This window comes from Carcharhinus amblyrhynchos, unplaced genomic scaffold (assembly GCF_965287045.1).
Source record: "Carcharhinus amblyrhynchos unplaced genomic scaffold, sCarAmb.v2.hapA chromosome_178, whole genome shotgun sequence".
NCBI classification, from domain to species: domain Eukaryota; kingdom Metazoa; phylum Chordata; class Chondrichthyes; order Carcharhiniformes; family Carcharhinidae; genus Carcharhinus; species Carcharhinus amblyrhynchos.
The window spans coordinates 62464-79759 of record NW_027649918.1 but is presented as its reverse complement, the minus strand read 5'-3'; the positions used below and the strand labels follow the sequence as shown (position 1 = coordinate 79759).

Here is a 17296-nt window from a genome sequence, read left to right as displayed (position 1 = left end):
CTCCTAACAAAGCATCTTACCCAGGCCCACCTCCCTGTCCTATCCCCGTAACTGCACACGTTTACTCTGCTAATCCCCTAGCCTACGCACCTAGGGACACTAGATCTAAGGGCTTGACCAGTCCACCTAACCTGCACATCTTTGGACTGTGGAAGGAAACTGGAGCACCCAGAGGAAATCCAAGCAGACATGGAGAGAAAGTCATCCAAGGCTAGAATCAAACCTGGGTCCCTGACTCTGAGGCAGCAGTGCTAACCACTGTGGCACCGTGGTGCTCCAATCTTCTGAGGTCCTTGCACCCTGCCAATTCTGGCTCTCGTGCTTCCCCAGTTTTAATTCCTCCACTGCTTGAGGCTGCAACTTCAGCAGCCTAGGTGTCAATCGTTGCAACTCCATGCTTAAAGTGTCTCTGCCTCACTACATCTTTCCTCCTTAAAGCTTACCTCTTTCATCAAGATTTAGCCACCAATCGAAATATGGCTTGGTATCAAATTTTGTTTGATAATTCTGCAGTGAAGCAACTTGAGATGTTTTACTGTGTTAAAGGCACTGTATAGATGCTAGTTATTGCTGTTAGTCTGTTTGCATGTTCCTGAGCTAGAAGAGTGAAAAGCTGAAAGTGATTGCAGCCATTTCTGCTGACCATGGTTACTGGAGCCACATTGTAGAATAGTCCAACAGCTACCTTTCCAACATCTGTATGAAAAGAGGCTGATTGGATGAAATACTGAATGGGGCATTGAGGGAAATGAGCACTTACTAATTGTATCTGTGTCATGATCAGTATTAATTATATGTGATATTCTGTTGTAATTGCGGAATAAATGGGAGAGACCTGAGCACAGAAACCTTATGTTTACCCCTGTGCAGTTCTGTTCTACTCGTAATCAGCATGTGTAATCCTTTATAAGTGAAGCATTTTGGAAGTTTTAACTGTTTCTTTTTGCATAATGTTGTGTTTCTAATGCCAAGTGATATCTGGCTAATTTTAATTCTTATGAGTTGTGCTGGACTACTGGCAACTTCACTTCTGTTTGTAATCTGTTCTGTGCATGATATCCTCCCAAAAAGGCCCGCTCAGTTTTTCTTAATGTTGCCTTTTGTTCCGTGCCTCCTTCCACCCACTGTCTGTGTACGCGCGAGAGAGATCTGTATTTGGAAAAGTCCTATAATTTGCTCCCATACAATGTTTATGATTTTTGCTTTGCCAGAGAGCATAAGGATTTTATTTTAAAAGCTAAATAGAATAGTTTTCAAACTGCAATGGGTGGATTTTAACTTGATCTCTCAATTATTAGTCTGGATTTCTATCTTGCTAGTGAAACCCCAAATTTTCATTTAATTTGTTTAAATTTCATAGTAGCGGAATAATTATATTCTAATTTATTGATCATCGAAAGTAATGATTTGTGTTTATTTCCTTCAAGTGCCAGTACTCTGAAGGGGCCAGTGACATGAGTTGTAATTCTGCACAAGAAATAATAAACAGTAGATGTACATCATTGTGTGCTGTTGATTGGAGATACACAGATTCAAGCAGTTAATATAAATGGCTAGACCTCCAGGGACCTGACACGTTGGAGGCCAATGTTTTCATGGGTCTCTTAAACTGCTGTCGGATCTTGAAGCTAAAAACATAAGTGAGAGTTGAGCTCTTGGATTGATGCCAGGCAGGAAGGTAAAAGAGGCAGTGCACGGATGTTGGGGGTCTCTGACACTTGCACACAGCAACTTTGTGTGATGTAAAAGACACCTTCATGATATTTTGCTATTTGGCATTAAATATTCAGACTTGCATTTGGTGGAACTGCACTGTTCTTTCTTGGTTTGAGTTGGAGAAACAGAAGTGCTTGACATAGAGTTAGGCTCAGGACTAGGCACTCAGCCCTTTGAGCCTGCTCCACCAGTCAATTAGATGATGACTGATCTGACTGTAATCTCTGGTCTACCTGTGATAACCTTTCACCTCCCTTGTTTATTAAGAATCCACCTAACTCTGCCCTGAACACATTCAAAGACTACTTCCACTACCTTTTGAGGGAGTTCCAAAGATACTCCACCTCTGAGAGAAAAAACATTTCTCCTCATCTCTGTCTTAAATGGGTGACCTCTTAAACAGTAACCCATAGTTCTAGATTGTCCCTCAAGAGGAAGCACCCGCTCCATATTCACCCTATCAGGACCTGCTAAGACCTTGTATGTTTTAATCAAGATTGCAGTTATTCCACACTTAATTTAATTGAAACAAAGATAGTTAAGGAGACCAAGCCCATTTTGAATGGAACACCACCATGTAGAAAATTGAAGGCTCATTGTGGAGGTGTAAGAAGGATTGAGACACAGAACTGGAAGTTGTCGGTACCTATCTAGAACCTGACCTCTTTATTTGATGATGCCATCAAGGGACGGTGCATAGATGAATAGAAAGCAGCCAAGGAAAGATCCTGTGGGACTCCAGAGATAATGATGTAGGAGTGGGAAGAAAGATCATTGTCAGAAATGTGTTGGCCATTGTTTGGTAACCAAATATGTATTTAAGGCAATCCCACTGAGCTAAACACTGGAGGAGCGCTTATGTAAAGGATTGCCTGGTCAAAAGTGTTAAAGGCTATAAGCAAAATACTAAATTACTGTCACTAGACAATATCATTTGTGAACTTGGGGGCATTTCAGTACTGCCAGAAGGCATGTAACAGATTGGAGAAATGTAAACATGGATTAAAGGAAATGTGGTCATATATTGATGGCTGTTTTGAAGAGGGGGACAATGATGGCTAACAGACCCAAAGAGGAGAAAGTATTTAAAATTTTGGGCAATATTGGAAGGAAGGAAGGGCATAGGGTTGTCAGGTCAGAGGAAGGGTCAAAGAAGCATTAAGTGGACCTTGTACAAGATAAGCTTGGAGATGATATGGAGATGAGGATGAAGAAGGTGGGATTCAATGCAGAATACCCAGTCTCAGCTCCACTTTGGTAGCCAGGTTTTTATTATGGCTTGCTCGGTCTGGCTTCTGCTCAATGGTGGTGATCCCTGAATGTCTATAGTCCCGGCAGTTTGTGTGTTGATAGTAGTCATGATATGGAGATGTATACAGTGACAGACTAGTTGTGGTGGTGCTACTGGAAGGGGACAATGGTTTCAGTGATTTTGTTTTGGAGTTGGTAGTTTCCTGGTGTTTACATGACACAAATGTTACACCCACCTATCAGCTCAGGGATTTTAACTTTCCACAGATATAATTGGTTGTTTTTACAAATTTGATTTGTACAATTTCTAAACTTTTCGCATGCAAACTGAGCATCAGTGAGCAGTTCCCAGAATTGTCACTCATAGTTTTTATATTGCCCAATAAATTTTAAAAATGACTGTTTGTACCATCATAGGATGCTTTTATGTAAAGACCACCACATAACTGTTGTTTCTGTTCTGAAGCTGGAATGTCACAGTCTGAATAGCTGCAGTTATGGTAAGTGTGCAGTGCCTGCAATAGTGCACTCCACAAAATGTCCACAGTAGTTCACAAAATGGCAGCCAACAGTGTAACATTGCATCCTGTCGAAAGCTGCTATTCTTCCCTCGTGCATTAAAAGCCTGGGTCTAAAATCTAATCGCTGCACGTAAATGTTGTTTATGTGAGTAGTTGAACTTCTTATAAAATATTTGAGGGATGGCAAAATGCTAGACCAATGTCTTTAGTGACAATTTCTCTTCTAGGAAGAACAATAGATTTTGATTCTTGAGCAAAATAAAAGTTTCTGTTGCTGTTTTCTGATTAACTTGAGGGAAAATGGCACTGAGGTCAGTGGCAGAGGAGTTATATTCATGTGTTAGCTCTGATTTATTTTTAAACCAGTAAACCAATAGGTGATCTGTTTAACTAGGAGCCAACAGGAGCAATGCTGCCCCCTTTGGTGGGGTCTCTTAAAGGTATCTTGGAAAGAGAGTATATCTGAGTTTGTCAGAAAATATAATATCTGACATGAAAATTATCCAGTACAGGTGTTGGAAGGATAGCTGTCATCAAGTCCCTGATCTTGGGTTGTATGTTGGCTTCTCCTCTTGATAACATATGACCCGAAAGGAGTGATAGCCATATGGAGGAGCATCTGTCCCCTGCCAACAGTGAACACTGCCTACCTCAGTTTGTGGAGCTGTGCTATTATGCTGAAACCATGTGTTACAGTACATCAAATATATTTTATAGAATCACGGAAGGAGACTATTCAGCCCATTGTGTCCACACTGGTGAAGAAGTAACTATCCAGCCTAATTCTATTAATACTTTGAAAACCCAGCAACTGTTCTAAGAAATTCTCCTTGTAGATTTTTGAGTTGGGAACATGTTGTAAAGATTGGGAGTATGATGGAAACTGCTAGGAATCTATCAAAGGCGGCATTAGTTTCCACAAACTGGTAGATTTTGAATCTTGTTTTATTGCTTAATTGAGATCAACTTTTGTAGAACACTTCCTGAGTTGACTTCCCAATTATGGACATTTTCAGTCATTGGCTTGGGTGCTAAACATTGATGTCAGTAGCAGCCTTGTTCTTTCTACAGTGGCTATCTTCACAATCTTTTAGGCATCTTGCTCTTTATATCAACTCCTGCTTAAGATGTTCCAGTAACATGAGCTGATGATGGTTGTGATGCATCATGGGAGTATGTTCTAAGTCCTGCCCAGTTGACTTCTGGCAAATTAGGACCTGATCCTGTACTCTTGTGATGTGCACTGTGCAACAATTCAGTCTATTCCTGCATTCTCTACATTAATATCAATCACTCATTTTTGATCCTTTGTTGGGTTCATATTAGAGATTTTAGCTCAAAGAATGCATTGCTCCCTTAATACAGTGACTGCTGTTACAAGGTGTTGGCTTGTAATGTGATGGTCACTTTGAGCATAGTTTCGATAAGACAGGCTTAACGGCAGTAATGAATGTCAGTAACTATTTTAAACAGTGGCTGCTTTGAGTGAGTGAACACCATGGAACATCTATTTTATTTTACTGACTGGATCTTATTTTAAAATACCTCTGTGCTGATAACATGTATTATATTCAACAGAGAGAAAATGTATTTTTTAAGAGGGAAAGAGGTCTCATTTCATTGTGTATTTCCAGGCTTGTAAACATGTTGGCTCGTTTTCTTTTCCCTTATATACATTTTGGAAAACTTATGCAATTGCCTGAATTGTGTAAACAACTTTAGCTGTTAGAATTTGGTGATGGAATTATATTTTCATCATTAACTAATCTCTGGTAAATTTTGTTTATCAGCCAACTAGCCCTATGGACCAGATGGGGATGAAGCGACCTCAGCTGTATGGCAGCAGCAATAATCCATATGCACAGCAGGCACCACCGCAACAGAGTGGACCTTACCCAGGACAACCGTATGGACCTCCAGCGCCTCAGCGCTATCCCGTGGGTGTGCAGGGCAGGGCCCAAGGCACCATGGGGGGCGGGCTGCAGTACCCACAACAGGTGAGAAATTACTGCAGTGCCAATCATCGGTGTACATAAGTATCATTTGTGCTTTACTTGTCAAACTGAGTCTTGTTTAAATTGTGTTGCTGTGTTTGTACTACCTGTAATATTTATAAAAGTGGTTTATTTTTCTGTCATCAAGACATTCTCAGTATGCCACTAATGGTTGTGTGAGGTTATGTATCTCCAAATCCTATAGTAAAGTCCAATTGCTCATGGCTTATTCATTCAGCTATGTCCTGGTACTGTTCCATGCTCACCTCTAAGAAAATTTATTCTCTTTCATACAGTTCAGAGAAGTTGCTGTAATTATGGAGTGCTTGACAGGTCAGCTGTATCTCTCACTGGATTACCAATTCATACATTGAGTTGCTAATTGCAGCCAAGCTGCGAGAAAGTTTGTAAGGAAAGGCTAGATGCTGATGATGTTATCATCCCTTCCAACAAGGTTTTGGAGCATGTGGACCGGGTCATGGACTGTCCTGATTTCTTCTTTAATTCTCCTACACAGTTGCCAAGATTTCTGTTGTGGCTAATGATACTGCCATGATTTGCGATTGGGCGGGCATGAGAAGCAGTTGTGTTGAAGGTTTTGGTTTAACCTATCCTTATATACAGTTCGTAGCTGTTCACTTCCCAATGTGAATGGAAACTAAATTTTAGAAAATTTGTGCCCATAAGAGTTTACTTTTTCTCCATCCCTTAGTTACACTTGGGGATCTTGGAATGAAGTAAAACTCCATTGCGATTTATTATGGAAGAGATTTAACTCAATTTTCGATCTAGTTTCTGGACTTCCCTATGATCATCTGGAACTTCCCATTTTTGTCTGTTTCTCAAGCTGCTATTTGCTTATATTTTGGTTCCTTATTCTTTTAGTAGTGGAGTGTTCTTCTGGGCTGCTTGGGATTGAAGATGTGCTCTGTGGAAGCTTGCTGTCGCTCTGCATCATTTCAAATGCACTAATAAAATGTTGTCACCAGTGTATTTGTAAACAAGTAGATAAAAGAATGGAAATAGGGAGAAGTCCCAGAATTAAAAGCAAGAAGTCAGGCATCAGACTAAACATCAGTGAGTAGCCTGCAGTTTCTTAGTGTATTTGGGCAATGTCCTGAAATCTGTTACCATAGAATCAGTCATTGATGTTGACCATCTTAGAATAATAGTTTTGTTGGTATCACACAATCCATATCAAAAACTGACATGATAAATAGTTGATGCCCTAACCCTTCCCTAACTGTGGCATGCCCTGCATGACTGCATAGCATAGTCAGTAGAAAGTGCTGGTGGGTATTTACATATTTACAACTGTTAATCTTTGAAAGACTGGTTCAAAACTGCTTGAGACTGTGACAGATAATTAACTTGCTCCTACCTCTGGAGGATTTTCTGAGAATAACTTGCACAGGTACCCATTTTGTCCTTGAGTGTAGGTTGAAGATCATAGAATCTGAATTTTATAGCACAGGTAAGATGGGTGCAACCATGGTCAGGCAAAGGATGAGGCAAGCCCATTGCACTTGGTATGCTGATGTCTGTGATTGTGGTCTGCCCTGGCTAGGGTAGAGTTAAGGATCAAGGTAGCCAATGAGGCTTTACCTGATGCAATTTTTCAAAGTTACCTTTGCCTTTTGGCTAAGATGACTCATAGAATCCATACAATGCAGAGGGAAGCCATTCGGCTCATTGAGTCTGCACCGTCCATGATCCCTTCCATCCAGCCCCTATCCCCACCCCACTAAATGGCAATTTAGCACAGCCAATCAACCTAACCTGCACATCTTTGGACTGTGGGAGGAAACTGGAGCACCCGGAGGAAACTCACGCAGACACGAGAATGTGCAAACTCTGTACAGACAGTGACATAAGCTGGGAATCGAACTAGATCCCTGATGAGAAGCAGCAGTGCTAACCGCTGCATCACGGTGCTGCCCATAGTCCAAACTTTAGGTCAACCCTAGGTGGACTGCAATGTCTCATCTTTCCAGGTTGGATTTTGTTTGACTGAGCCCAAGATGGGGTGCAGTATCCTTGTCTTGTGAGCTTGGATCTGGTTTGTCCCTCTATGTGGGTGACCATGATCGGATTTAATTTGAATTATTTGAAATAAATTACCAAAAAGGGGAGAAGGCCTTTTCACATGTCATCTTTGTACTACCTCTCAGAACTTTCCATTCAGCTCGGGCATTTTATAAAATATTTACAGCACAGAAACAGCTTTTTAGTCCATGGTCCAAGCTGATGTTTATGCTCCGTGCAAGCCTACTCGTAGCCTTCTTAATCTAACCTCATCATAAACCTCATCAATTAGGGACCTTGCGGTGAAGGATCCTCTTGAAGAGAGTGATCATTGTATGGTGGAGTTTCTGGTGCAGATGGAGGAGGAGAAAGTGGGTTCCCGGACACGCGTCCTTTGTTTGAATAGAGGGGAGTATGGTAGGATGAGAGAAGAATTGGCGAATGTGGACTGGGGGAGTGCGTTGGAAGGTAGGTCTGCTGAGGAGCAGTGGAGGATCTTTAAGGAGATCTTTCTTGGTGCTCAGCAGAAATTTATTCCGATGGTTAAAAAGGACAGTAGGAAGAGAGGTAATAAGCCGTGGATAACGAAGGAGGTGAAGGAAAGTGTTAAATTAAAAGCGGAGGAATTTAGAGTAGCTAAGAGCAGTGGGCGAGAAGAGGATTGGGAAAGGTTTAAATGTCAACAAAGATTGACAAAGAAGTTGATAAAGGAGGGTAGGAGAAGCTATGAGGCTGGGCTAGCACTTAATATAAAAAAGGATGGCAAGAGTTTTTATAAATATATAAAAAGGAAGAGGCTGGCTAGGGTGAACGTTGGTCCTTTAGAGGATGAGAAAGGGGAGCTAGTGGTAGGGGATGGGGATATGGCTAAGGTCTTGAATAACTTTTTTGTTTCTGTCTTCACGGAGGAGGACGTGAATAATTTGCCGGGTGTTAGCGATGGAAAGGTGGTAGGAATGGAGGGTCTTAATGACATTACTGTTACTAGAGGGGTGGTGCTCGACAGACTGGAGGGGCTGATTGTGGACAAGTCCCCAGGACCGGATGGAATGCATCCGAGGGTTCTGAAAGAAATGGCGGAGGTTATAGTGGATGCCTTGGTGGTTATTTTCCAGACGTCGCTGGATTCCGGGGAAGTGCCGGAAGATTGGAAAACGGCTAATGTTACGCCGTTGTTTAAGAAGGGTGCCAGGCAAAAGGCGGGGAATTATAGGCCGGTTAGTTTAACGTCTGTGGTAGGTAAAATGTTAGAATCCGTCATTAAGGAGGAACTTGCGAGGCATCTTGAAGGGAATTGCTTGATAGGGCGGACGCAACACGGTTTCATTAAAGGGAAGTCGTGTCTGACAAATTTACTGGAGTTCTATGAGGATGTGTCTAGGGCAGTGGATAGAGGAGAGCCGGTGGATGTGGTCTTTCTGGATTTCCAGAAGGCGTTTGACAAGGTACCTCACAAGAGGTTATTGCAGAAGGTCAGGGGACATGGAGTTGGGGGTAGGGTGTTAGCGTGGATAGAGGATTGGTTGTCAAATAGGAGGCAGAGAGTGGGGGTCAATGGGTGCTATTTGGATTGGCGGTTGGTGACTAGTGGGGTGCCCCAGGGGTCGGTGCTGGGGCCTCAGCTATTTACCATTTATATAGATGATCTGGAGGAGGGAACCGAGTGCAGGGTGTCGAAATTTGCTGATGACACCAAGATTGGGGGAAAGGCAAATTGTGCGGAGGGTGTGGAGAGTCTGCAGAAGGATCTAGATAGGCTGGGCGAATGGGCCAGGAAATGGCAAATGGAATTTAATGTTGGCAAGTGTGAGGTGGTCCACTTTGGTAGGAAGAATGGTAGGAAGGACTATTACTTACGTGGCGAAAAACTGCAGCAGGCGACGGTGCAGAGGGACCTCGGGGTCCTTGTGCATGAGTCACAAAAACCCAGCTTGCAGGTGCAGCAGGTGGTCAGGAAGGCGAATGGGATGCTGGCCTTCATAGCGAGGGGGATTGAATATAAAAGTAGGGAGGTCTTGCTGCAGCTGTATAGGGCATTGGTGAGGCCGCAGCTGGAGTACTGTGTGCAGTTTTGGGCGCCGCACCTGCGCAAGGATATTTTGGCCCTGGAGGGAGTGCAGAGGAGGTTTACTAGGCTGATACCGGAGTTGAGGGGATTGAGCTATGAGGAGAGGCTGAATAAACTAGGCTTGTACTCGTTAGAGTTTAGAAGAATGAGGGGAGATCTCATTGAGACGTATAAGATGATGAATGGGATGGATAGGATAGAGGTGGAGAGACTCTTCCCGCTCAAAAAAGACAGTAGGACTAGGGGGCACAGCCTCAAGATAAAGGGGAGGCGGTTTAGAACGGAGTTGAGGAGGAACTTCTTCACTCAAAGGGTGGTGAATCTCTGGAATTCTCTGCCCGTTGAAGTGGTGGAGGCTGCCTCGCTAAATATTTTTAAGAAGCGGGTTGATGGGTTCTTGATAAGAGAGGGGATTAAGGGTTATGGGGAGAGGGCGGGAAAGTGGAACTGAGCCACAACAGATCAGCCATGATCTTATTGAATGGCGGGGCAGGCTCGAAGGGCTAGATGGCCTACTCCTGCTCCTATTATGTTCTTATAAACCTATCACTTTGTCCTGTTATGTTTTATCTGTCTTTAAATGCATCAATGATAGTGGCTGAAGAAACTCCTTATGGTAGCAAGTTCTACATTCTAACCTGCCTATATAAAGAAGTTCTACTGAGTTTCCTATTGGATATTTTGGTGACAATGTTACATTTATGGCCTGTAGTTCTTGCCTTGCCGTCTGGTGAAACATCTCTACATCTATCATTTACTTTAGGTCATGCCTCAATGTTCCCATTTCTAGAGAGAGCAGCTCCAGCTAGTTCAAACTTTCTTGGTGACTATATCCCCTCAGTGCTAGTATCACTCTAGTAAATCTTTTTTAAACCCTCTCTGGTGTCTCTGTACCTTTTCTGTATTATTGAAACCAGAACTGTTCGCCACACTCAGTATCACGTCACCAAGGATCTGTACAAGTTGAACATAACCTCCCTTTCAATTCTGTTCCCCGGAAATGAATCCAGTTATGTTTTTTCAAGTTCTTATTACACTGCATCACTTCTTTCCCTAAAGCTTTCTACTTTTTTATATTTCAAATATTTATCCACTTTAAAAATTGAGAGGATTCTGCTCCTAGCATCCTTTCTAGTAGAATTTTAATACAAAAATAAAACTCAGCAACTTGGACAGCATCTGTGAAGAGAGAACAAAGTTAAATATTTCAGATAAATGGTCTACCTTCAGCATTTATTGATAGGTCATTGACATAAAATGTTTTTTTTGTTCTTTTTAAATGAGATTTTCTCTTTCCTTCATCCCTTTTCTCAGTTTTCTCTGAACTTGGAATTTGATTGATGTTCCCTAGATGTTTCCCCTGTCTTCCATTACCTAGTTCCCCATCTCATTTCCAAGAACTAGATCTTCTGTCTTTCACTAAAATCAGGCTGAACTCCATTGATCTTCCAATACATTTTGTGTTGTGAAGCTGCTTGTCTGTTATTCATTATTGAGTGGACTTCAATTTCCTTCAGTTAAGCATCAGGAAGACTAAAGCCTCAATCCTTACCACAGGCACTTGATGGGTACATTGTAGGATGTGAATAAATAGAAAGACCTCCAATACATAGTTCTTCAAAAGCAGGTAGTTAATTTGGGATTTCTAAATTGGGATTTCTAAATTGAGGTATTGAATGTGTGTAAAGGAATACATTTGTTGAAAACAATGGTTAGCAAATAGTTTTGATTCACCAGGATGATTTCACAGTTGGGAAATGATAGGATGAAAGATTTGAAATGCCAAAGAGATTTAATAGATGTTTTAATGAAATGAATAAAGACTTGGTTGTTAGAAATTAGTGACAATCACTAAATTTGAAATAAGAGATTAGGAGAACTTATTTCTCGGAGTGTGAAATAATTTGCCACAAAGTGTTAGGCAGAGGCCATTCCATTTTTTTCATAGGAAAATTGGATAAATGTTTGATGCAAAGGAAGGTACAGGGGTCTGGAGGGTGCGTGCAGAGATACTAGATTATTTTGGTTTGCACAAGAGGCGAAGCAGTCATGGTGGCCCCCTGTTGTATTGTAAACTTCTATGGTTGCATTAAAAATGTTTGGACTTGATGAACTAACATTCAGCCCTGAACCACCCATGTGATGAATCCCTTGAGACTGAATGTGTGTGTAAAAAAAAACATATAAGTGGTAGACTGAAGCTGTATTCACTAGTGGAAGAACATTGGATTTACATCCATTATCAGCAACAATACTGGGAACCCATTTGTCACTTGCACTCAGCAACTGCAAGTATGCCCTATTTGAGGTTCAGCTTTATTGAACGTGTTTCAGATATATATTCTTTCAGAAAACTTAACTGTTGGGAGATAGTCCCTTGGACCCCATTGCTGTGACAATTCTCTCCCCAGTTTAAAGGCCTCCTTAAAACCTGTATTTTATAACGTTTGCTTTACATAGGATATATTGCACAGAAACATGGCATTTGATCCATGTCAGCCACTGTTGATTGCACTCGAACCTCCTACCGTTTTTCCTAATCTAAGTTCTACATTGTGACCATTGTAAACATCTACTTCCTTCTCCATCACACTTCCCTAACGTTCCTTTAAGTGCATTTGTTGCTCCTTGTGGTAGTGAATTCAATGTTCTCACCACTCATTGGATGAAGACGTTTCTTTTGAATTCCCTATTAGTCCCCAAAAAATCTATCTTGTGTTAATTCCTCCCCACAAACGGGAACATTCTCTCTATGTCCATTCTTATCAAAACCTTTTGAAATTTTAAATAACTGCATTAGATCATACCCCAGCCTTTTATTATATGTATACCCATCCATTTCTGGTGTCTTCTCTGCACTCTCTCCATTGCATCTAATTTCTTCTTGTAATGTGGAGTCAGAAGCGCATGCAGTACTTTGTCATATAAGCAAGGTTTGATACAGGTTTAGTATAACTTTCCTACCTTTTAATTCAGTCCCTCTATGAATACTGTCCAGGACCTGGTTTGCTTTTTGTATGATCTTGTTAATCTGTGGTACAGCTTCTAGTGATTTAAATTTAAGATTCCTTTTGTTCCTCTAGCCCCGTAGACTTCCAAGTGATAAGTAACCTCCCTATTCTTACTTACAAAACCATGATACATTTACCCGCATTGAATTTTATTTGACCATTCTGCAAGATTTTAAATGTTTACCTGTAATTTGCGACAGTCCTCAGTATTTCATAGCTTCTCCCTTGTCCCTGCTGCCTGATTTTCTTTTTGTCATTTGTAAATTTAGAAAAATTTGCATGTGCTTCCGAAGTCCAAATCACTAATGTAAATTATGAACATCAGCGGTCCCTGCAATGATTCTTTTAGAATATCACATTCCATCTCCTACCATTCTGACTAACTAACCTTTCGACCCCACACTATTTTCTGTCACAAAGCCAGCTTGTGATCCATCCTGTCACTCGTCCCTTGACTCCACGTTCTCTGCCCTTATGGTCTTTGGAAAATCCGGATTTACTGCATTACCATTCTCTACTCCCCCGTTACCTTTTTCAAAATATTCAATAACGTTGCTCAATCAGATTTTGTTTGAAATTTTTGGGTGGTATGATGGCATAGTGCTGCCCCACAGAGCCAGGAACCCGGGTTCAATTCCAGCCTCGGGTGATTGTCTGCATGGAGGTTGCATGTTCTCACCATGTCTGCATTGGTTTCCTCTAGGTGCTCTGGTTTCCCATTCAGTCCAAAAACATGCAAATTAGGTGAATTGGCCAAGGTAGATGTGCTGGGTTAGGGTGGAGGAGTGGATTTGGTAACACGCTCTTTTGAAGAGTGGGTGCTGACTTGATGGGTCAAAATGGCCTCCTGCACTGTAGTGATTCTATGAAATCCATGTTGATTATTCATTATATTTTTCTGTTGATGTCCTTCTGTTCCATGCATTGGAAGGGCTTCCATTATTTTTATTTGATGCTGATAAGCTGACGAGTGCATAATTTCCTGGATATATTCTGTCCCCTTAAATGTCAGAATATTTCAGCTGTTAATTCTTTGGTACTACACCTTTTTATAACAAATTATTCAATATTTAGTGAAAATGCCTCCCCTGTCTCTTGCCTAGATTTGGTTAACATTCAGTCTGTCCTGACCAAGGGTTTTATCCTTTTGAGTTTGTTTATTCATTGCATTTGTTTTTTTAACACTAATTGCAGATATTGCTCATCTCATTATTCAACGACATATCTACCTTTCTGTCTCACCGGTACATATTCAATAATTGATTAATATTTCTGCCATATCTTTATCATTAGCTAAGGTATTATCCTGTATATCCACTAATGATTCTTTTCTCATCAGAGGCTTCCTTTTTTCAATCGTGTCTGTAATTTTACTGTTCCTTGATAATTTCATAGCTCCTTTTTGCCTTTCTAATTTTTGGCTTCTTTCCTAATATCTTTATATTATCCCTTACAATGCATGCCTCCGCTGCCTATGTAGTTCTTGTATGCCTCTTTCCTAACCCTCAGTTGTTCTCTTGCATCTTTATTCACTCGTGGAATCATACTAGTGTTTCGTTTGCTCTTTCCTTTAAGTGGAATTTTTTTTTGCACTCTCTGAACACAGTGTTTTGAATTATTGTTCTATGCCATCGTTTGCCAATACTCATTCTATTTTCCCAAATTCTCTTCTGAACCCCTTAAAAACTATCTTTTCTCCAATTTGTTAACTTGGTTTTCATTGAACTTCTACTTTATGATAGAGAAGTATACATATAATGTTATGGTCACAATGACCTTGATGTTTCCTTTTTCTTCTGTCTGCTCTGGTTCATTCCCCGTTACTAAATTCAGTAATGAATCTTGTCTCATGCACTTTTTACATATTGGGTTACAAAGGAGTCCTGTATACATTGTAGGAACTCTGTTCCATTATCCTCTTCGCCTGCTCGGTTTCCGAATTTGTTTACACGTTTCTTCCTCTGCCTCCCTTCCACTGTTGCACATTTAGTGCGATATATATCCCTTTTAATCTTTAATCGCTATCCTTATGAATTCTACATTGTCTTGTCTATATCTGCATCTCTTTTTCTACTTTAATTGTTATCCCCAGTAAGTCCATCTCCTTTTTCCTACTCCCTGTTTCTTCTAAATATGTTATGCTCTACAATATTGAATTCCCAGTTCTGATTTTTCTGTAGCCATGCCCCAGTAATCCCTAGGTCTGGTTCCCTCCAGCTCCCCTGTTTTACTATGGACACTGCTTTGCTCAACAGGCATTTCAATTCATCTTTAATAGGATTTCCCTATACTTTGTGGTTTAAGACTCTTTTAAGACTTCTCTAACACTATTTAATTTCTTGCCATCTGTGTCCTCTGTAACTTTATTATTTCCACTAACTTCATTATTTTCTCTGTTATTTCCTAAATTCTCCTATTTTTTTCTTTACGTTTTAGGTAGTTATGTTTCTTGTAGTTTAAAGTCTTGCCACCTCATTGTTTACCCTTTTTGCTAGGACACTGGTCCCATCCCAGTTCGAGTAGAGCCCAGGCCATCAGTACAACTCCTTCTGGCACCAGAATTGCTTCTAGTGTCCCATGGAAAGGAACTTTCCCACATCAGCCCTTTATCCACATCTTAATTCTTCTGATCTGTACTATTGTGCCAATTTGTGAACAATTTAGGCAATAATCTATAGATTATTACACCTGAGGCCCTGCTTTTTAATTTGGAGCCTAGTTCTTGATCCTCTTTCTGCAGCCCTCCTCCCAGTTCCTGCCTTTGTTGATTGTTCCAACATGACAATGGAATTTACCCCCTCCATAATTGCTTTGGAATATCCCAAACCCTGGGTAGGCAATACAGCCTTTACGTTTCTTGTTCGTAGCTGCTGAGGATGCTACCTGTCCCTCTAATTAGTGGTGGCACAGTGACAGTGGTTAGCATTGTCGCCTTACAGCGCCAGGGACCCAGGTTTGATTCCCGGCTTGGGTCACTGTCTGTGCGGAGTCTGCATATTCACCCATGTCTGTGTGAGTTTCCTCCGAATGCTCCGGTTTCCTCCCACAGTGCAAAAGTCTTGCTGGTTAGGCGCGTTGGCCATGCCACATTCTCCTTCAATGTACCCAAACAAGTGCCGGAGGATGGAGACTAGGGGATTTTCATGGTAACTTCATTGTAGTGTTGATGTAAGCCTACTTGTGACATGAATAAATAAACTTTAAACTTTTTGGGTGTCCTATTACTACCACATTTCTAATCTGCTCTTGCATCTCCTGGACACCCTTCTGAGCCACTCTGCCTTGGTCTGCATTGTGGCTGCCCTTCCTGCCGTCTTTGTTTGACCTGATGGGTCAAATACATGGGGGCTGTTGGACAGGATTAGTGTTTGCAGCACATCTCCTCAGCCTCTCCTAAATCCCTGTTACCTGACTCCATATCAGTTACATTATCCCTTTCCTGACTTGTATTTTCCCGTGGTTGTGACTATATTCTGGATAAAACAGTCTGAACATTCTTCTCCCTCCCATGTGTATTGGAGTGTCTCCAACTTTGGCCCAGTCATTGAGCTGGAGTACAAGAGATTCGAAACGGACATGTAGGTAAATATGCTCAGGACAGCATCTCTTTCCACAACTTATTCTGCAGTCCAGACGCACAGCTTCCTCTGAAATATTTTAGACTAGCTTTTATTTATTTAGCTTTTATTAATTAGTAGTTTTATTTATTAATTTAACCAGTTATGTTGTATAGTTTCCTGGCCCTAGTTTAAACCACTGTTTTAGTTTAGAAAGAAAATGCTTTAATACTCACTGACCACTCACCTACCTGTTGACTTGTGTCATCACTCTTTATTGATTTGCTCTGGCAGTTCGGCCTCTCTCTTCTCTCCTCTCTCTCTCTCTCTCTCTCTCTCTCTCTCTCTCTCTCTCTCTCTCTCTCTCTCTCTCTCTCCCCACACACACACACCTCCCGACTTCCTTTCTCCTTAGAGGCACAGGATACTGTTTTACTGTATTGAAGTCATAGAGGTTTACAGCATGGAAACAGGCCCTTCAGCCCAACTTGTCCATGCCACCCTTTTTAAAAAATCCCAAAGCTAATCCCAATCGCCCACATTTGACCCATATCCCTCTATATCCATCATACCCATGTAACTGTCTAAATGCTTTTTAAAAGATAAAATTGTATCTGCCTCTACTACTATCCATGCTTTTCTCAACAGTAAATACTGATGAGAAGTATTCATTTAGGATCTTGCCCATCTCTTGTGGATCCACACATGACCTTGTTGATCCTTAAGAGGCCCTACTCTCTCCCATGTTAATCTTTTGCCCTTTATGTATTTATAGAAGCTCTTTGGATTCTCCTTTGCCTTGTCTGCCAAAACAATTTTGTATCCCCTTTTTGCCCTCCTGATTTTTCTCTTAACTTCTGCACCCCCATACTCCAAGAGATTCACTTGACCCCAGCTGCCTATGCACGCCTCTTTCTTCTTCTTGACCAGGGCCTCAATATCCCAAGTCATCCAGGATTCCTGACTTCTGTCAGCCTTGCCCATCACTAAGAGGAATGTGTTTACCCTGATCACTGGTTAACACACTTCTGAAAGCATGCCACTTAACAGACGTCCCTTTGCCTTCCCCAATTAACTTTTGAAAGTTCCTGCCTAATACCATCAAAATTGGCCTTGCCCCAATTTAGAATTTAGAATTTTAACTGCCAAAAAT

At 41.3% G+C, this 17296-nt stretch overlaps 1 protein-coding gene across 1 annotated transcript in view; it reads left to right on the top strand.

Moving 5' to 3' along the window:
• Nucleotides 1-17296, top strand: part of LOC145338794 (AT-rich interactive domain-containing protein 1B-like) — a 70287-nt gene that overhangs the window by 38679 nt on the left and 14312 nt on the right. The window contains exon 2 of the mRNA XM_080183186.1: nt 5279-5485. Within this exon, the coding sequence (XP_080039312.1) occupies nt 5279-5485 (207 nt within the window). The remainder of the gene's footprint in view (nt 1-5278; nt 5486-17296) is intronic.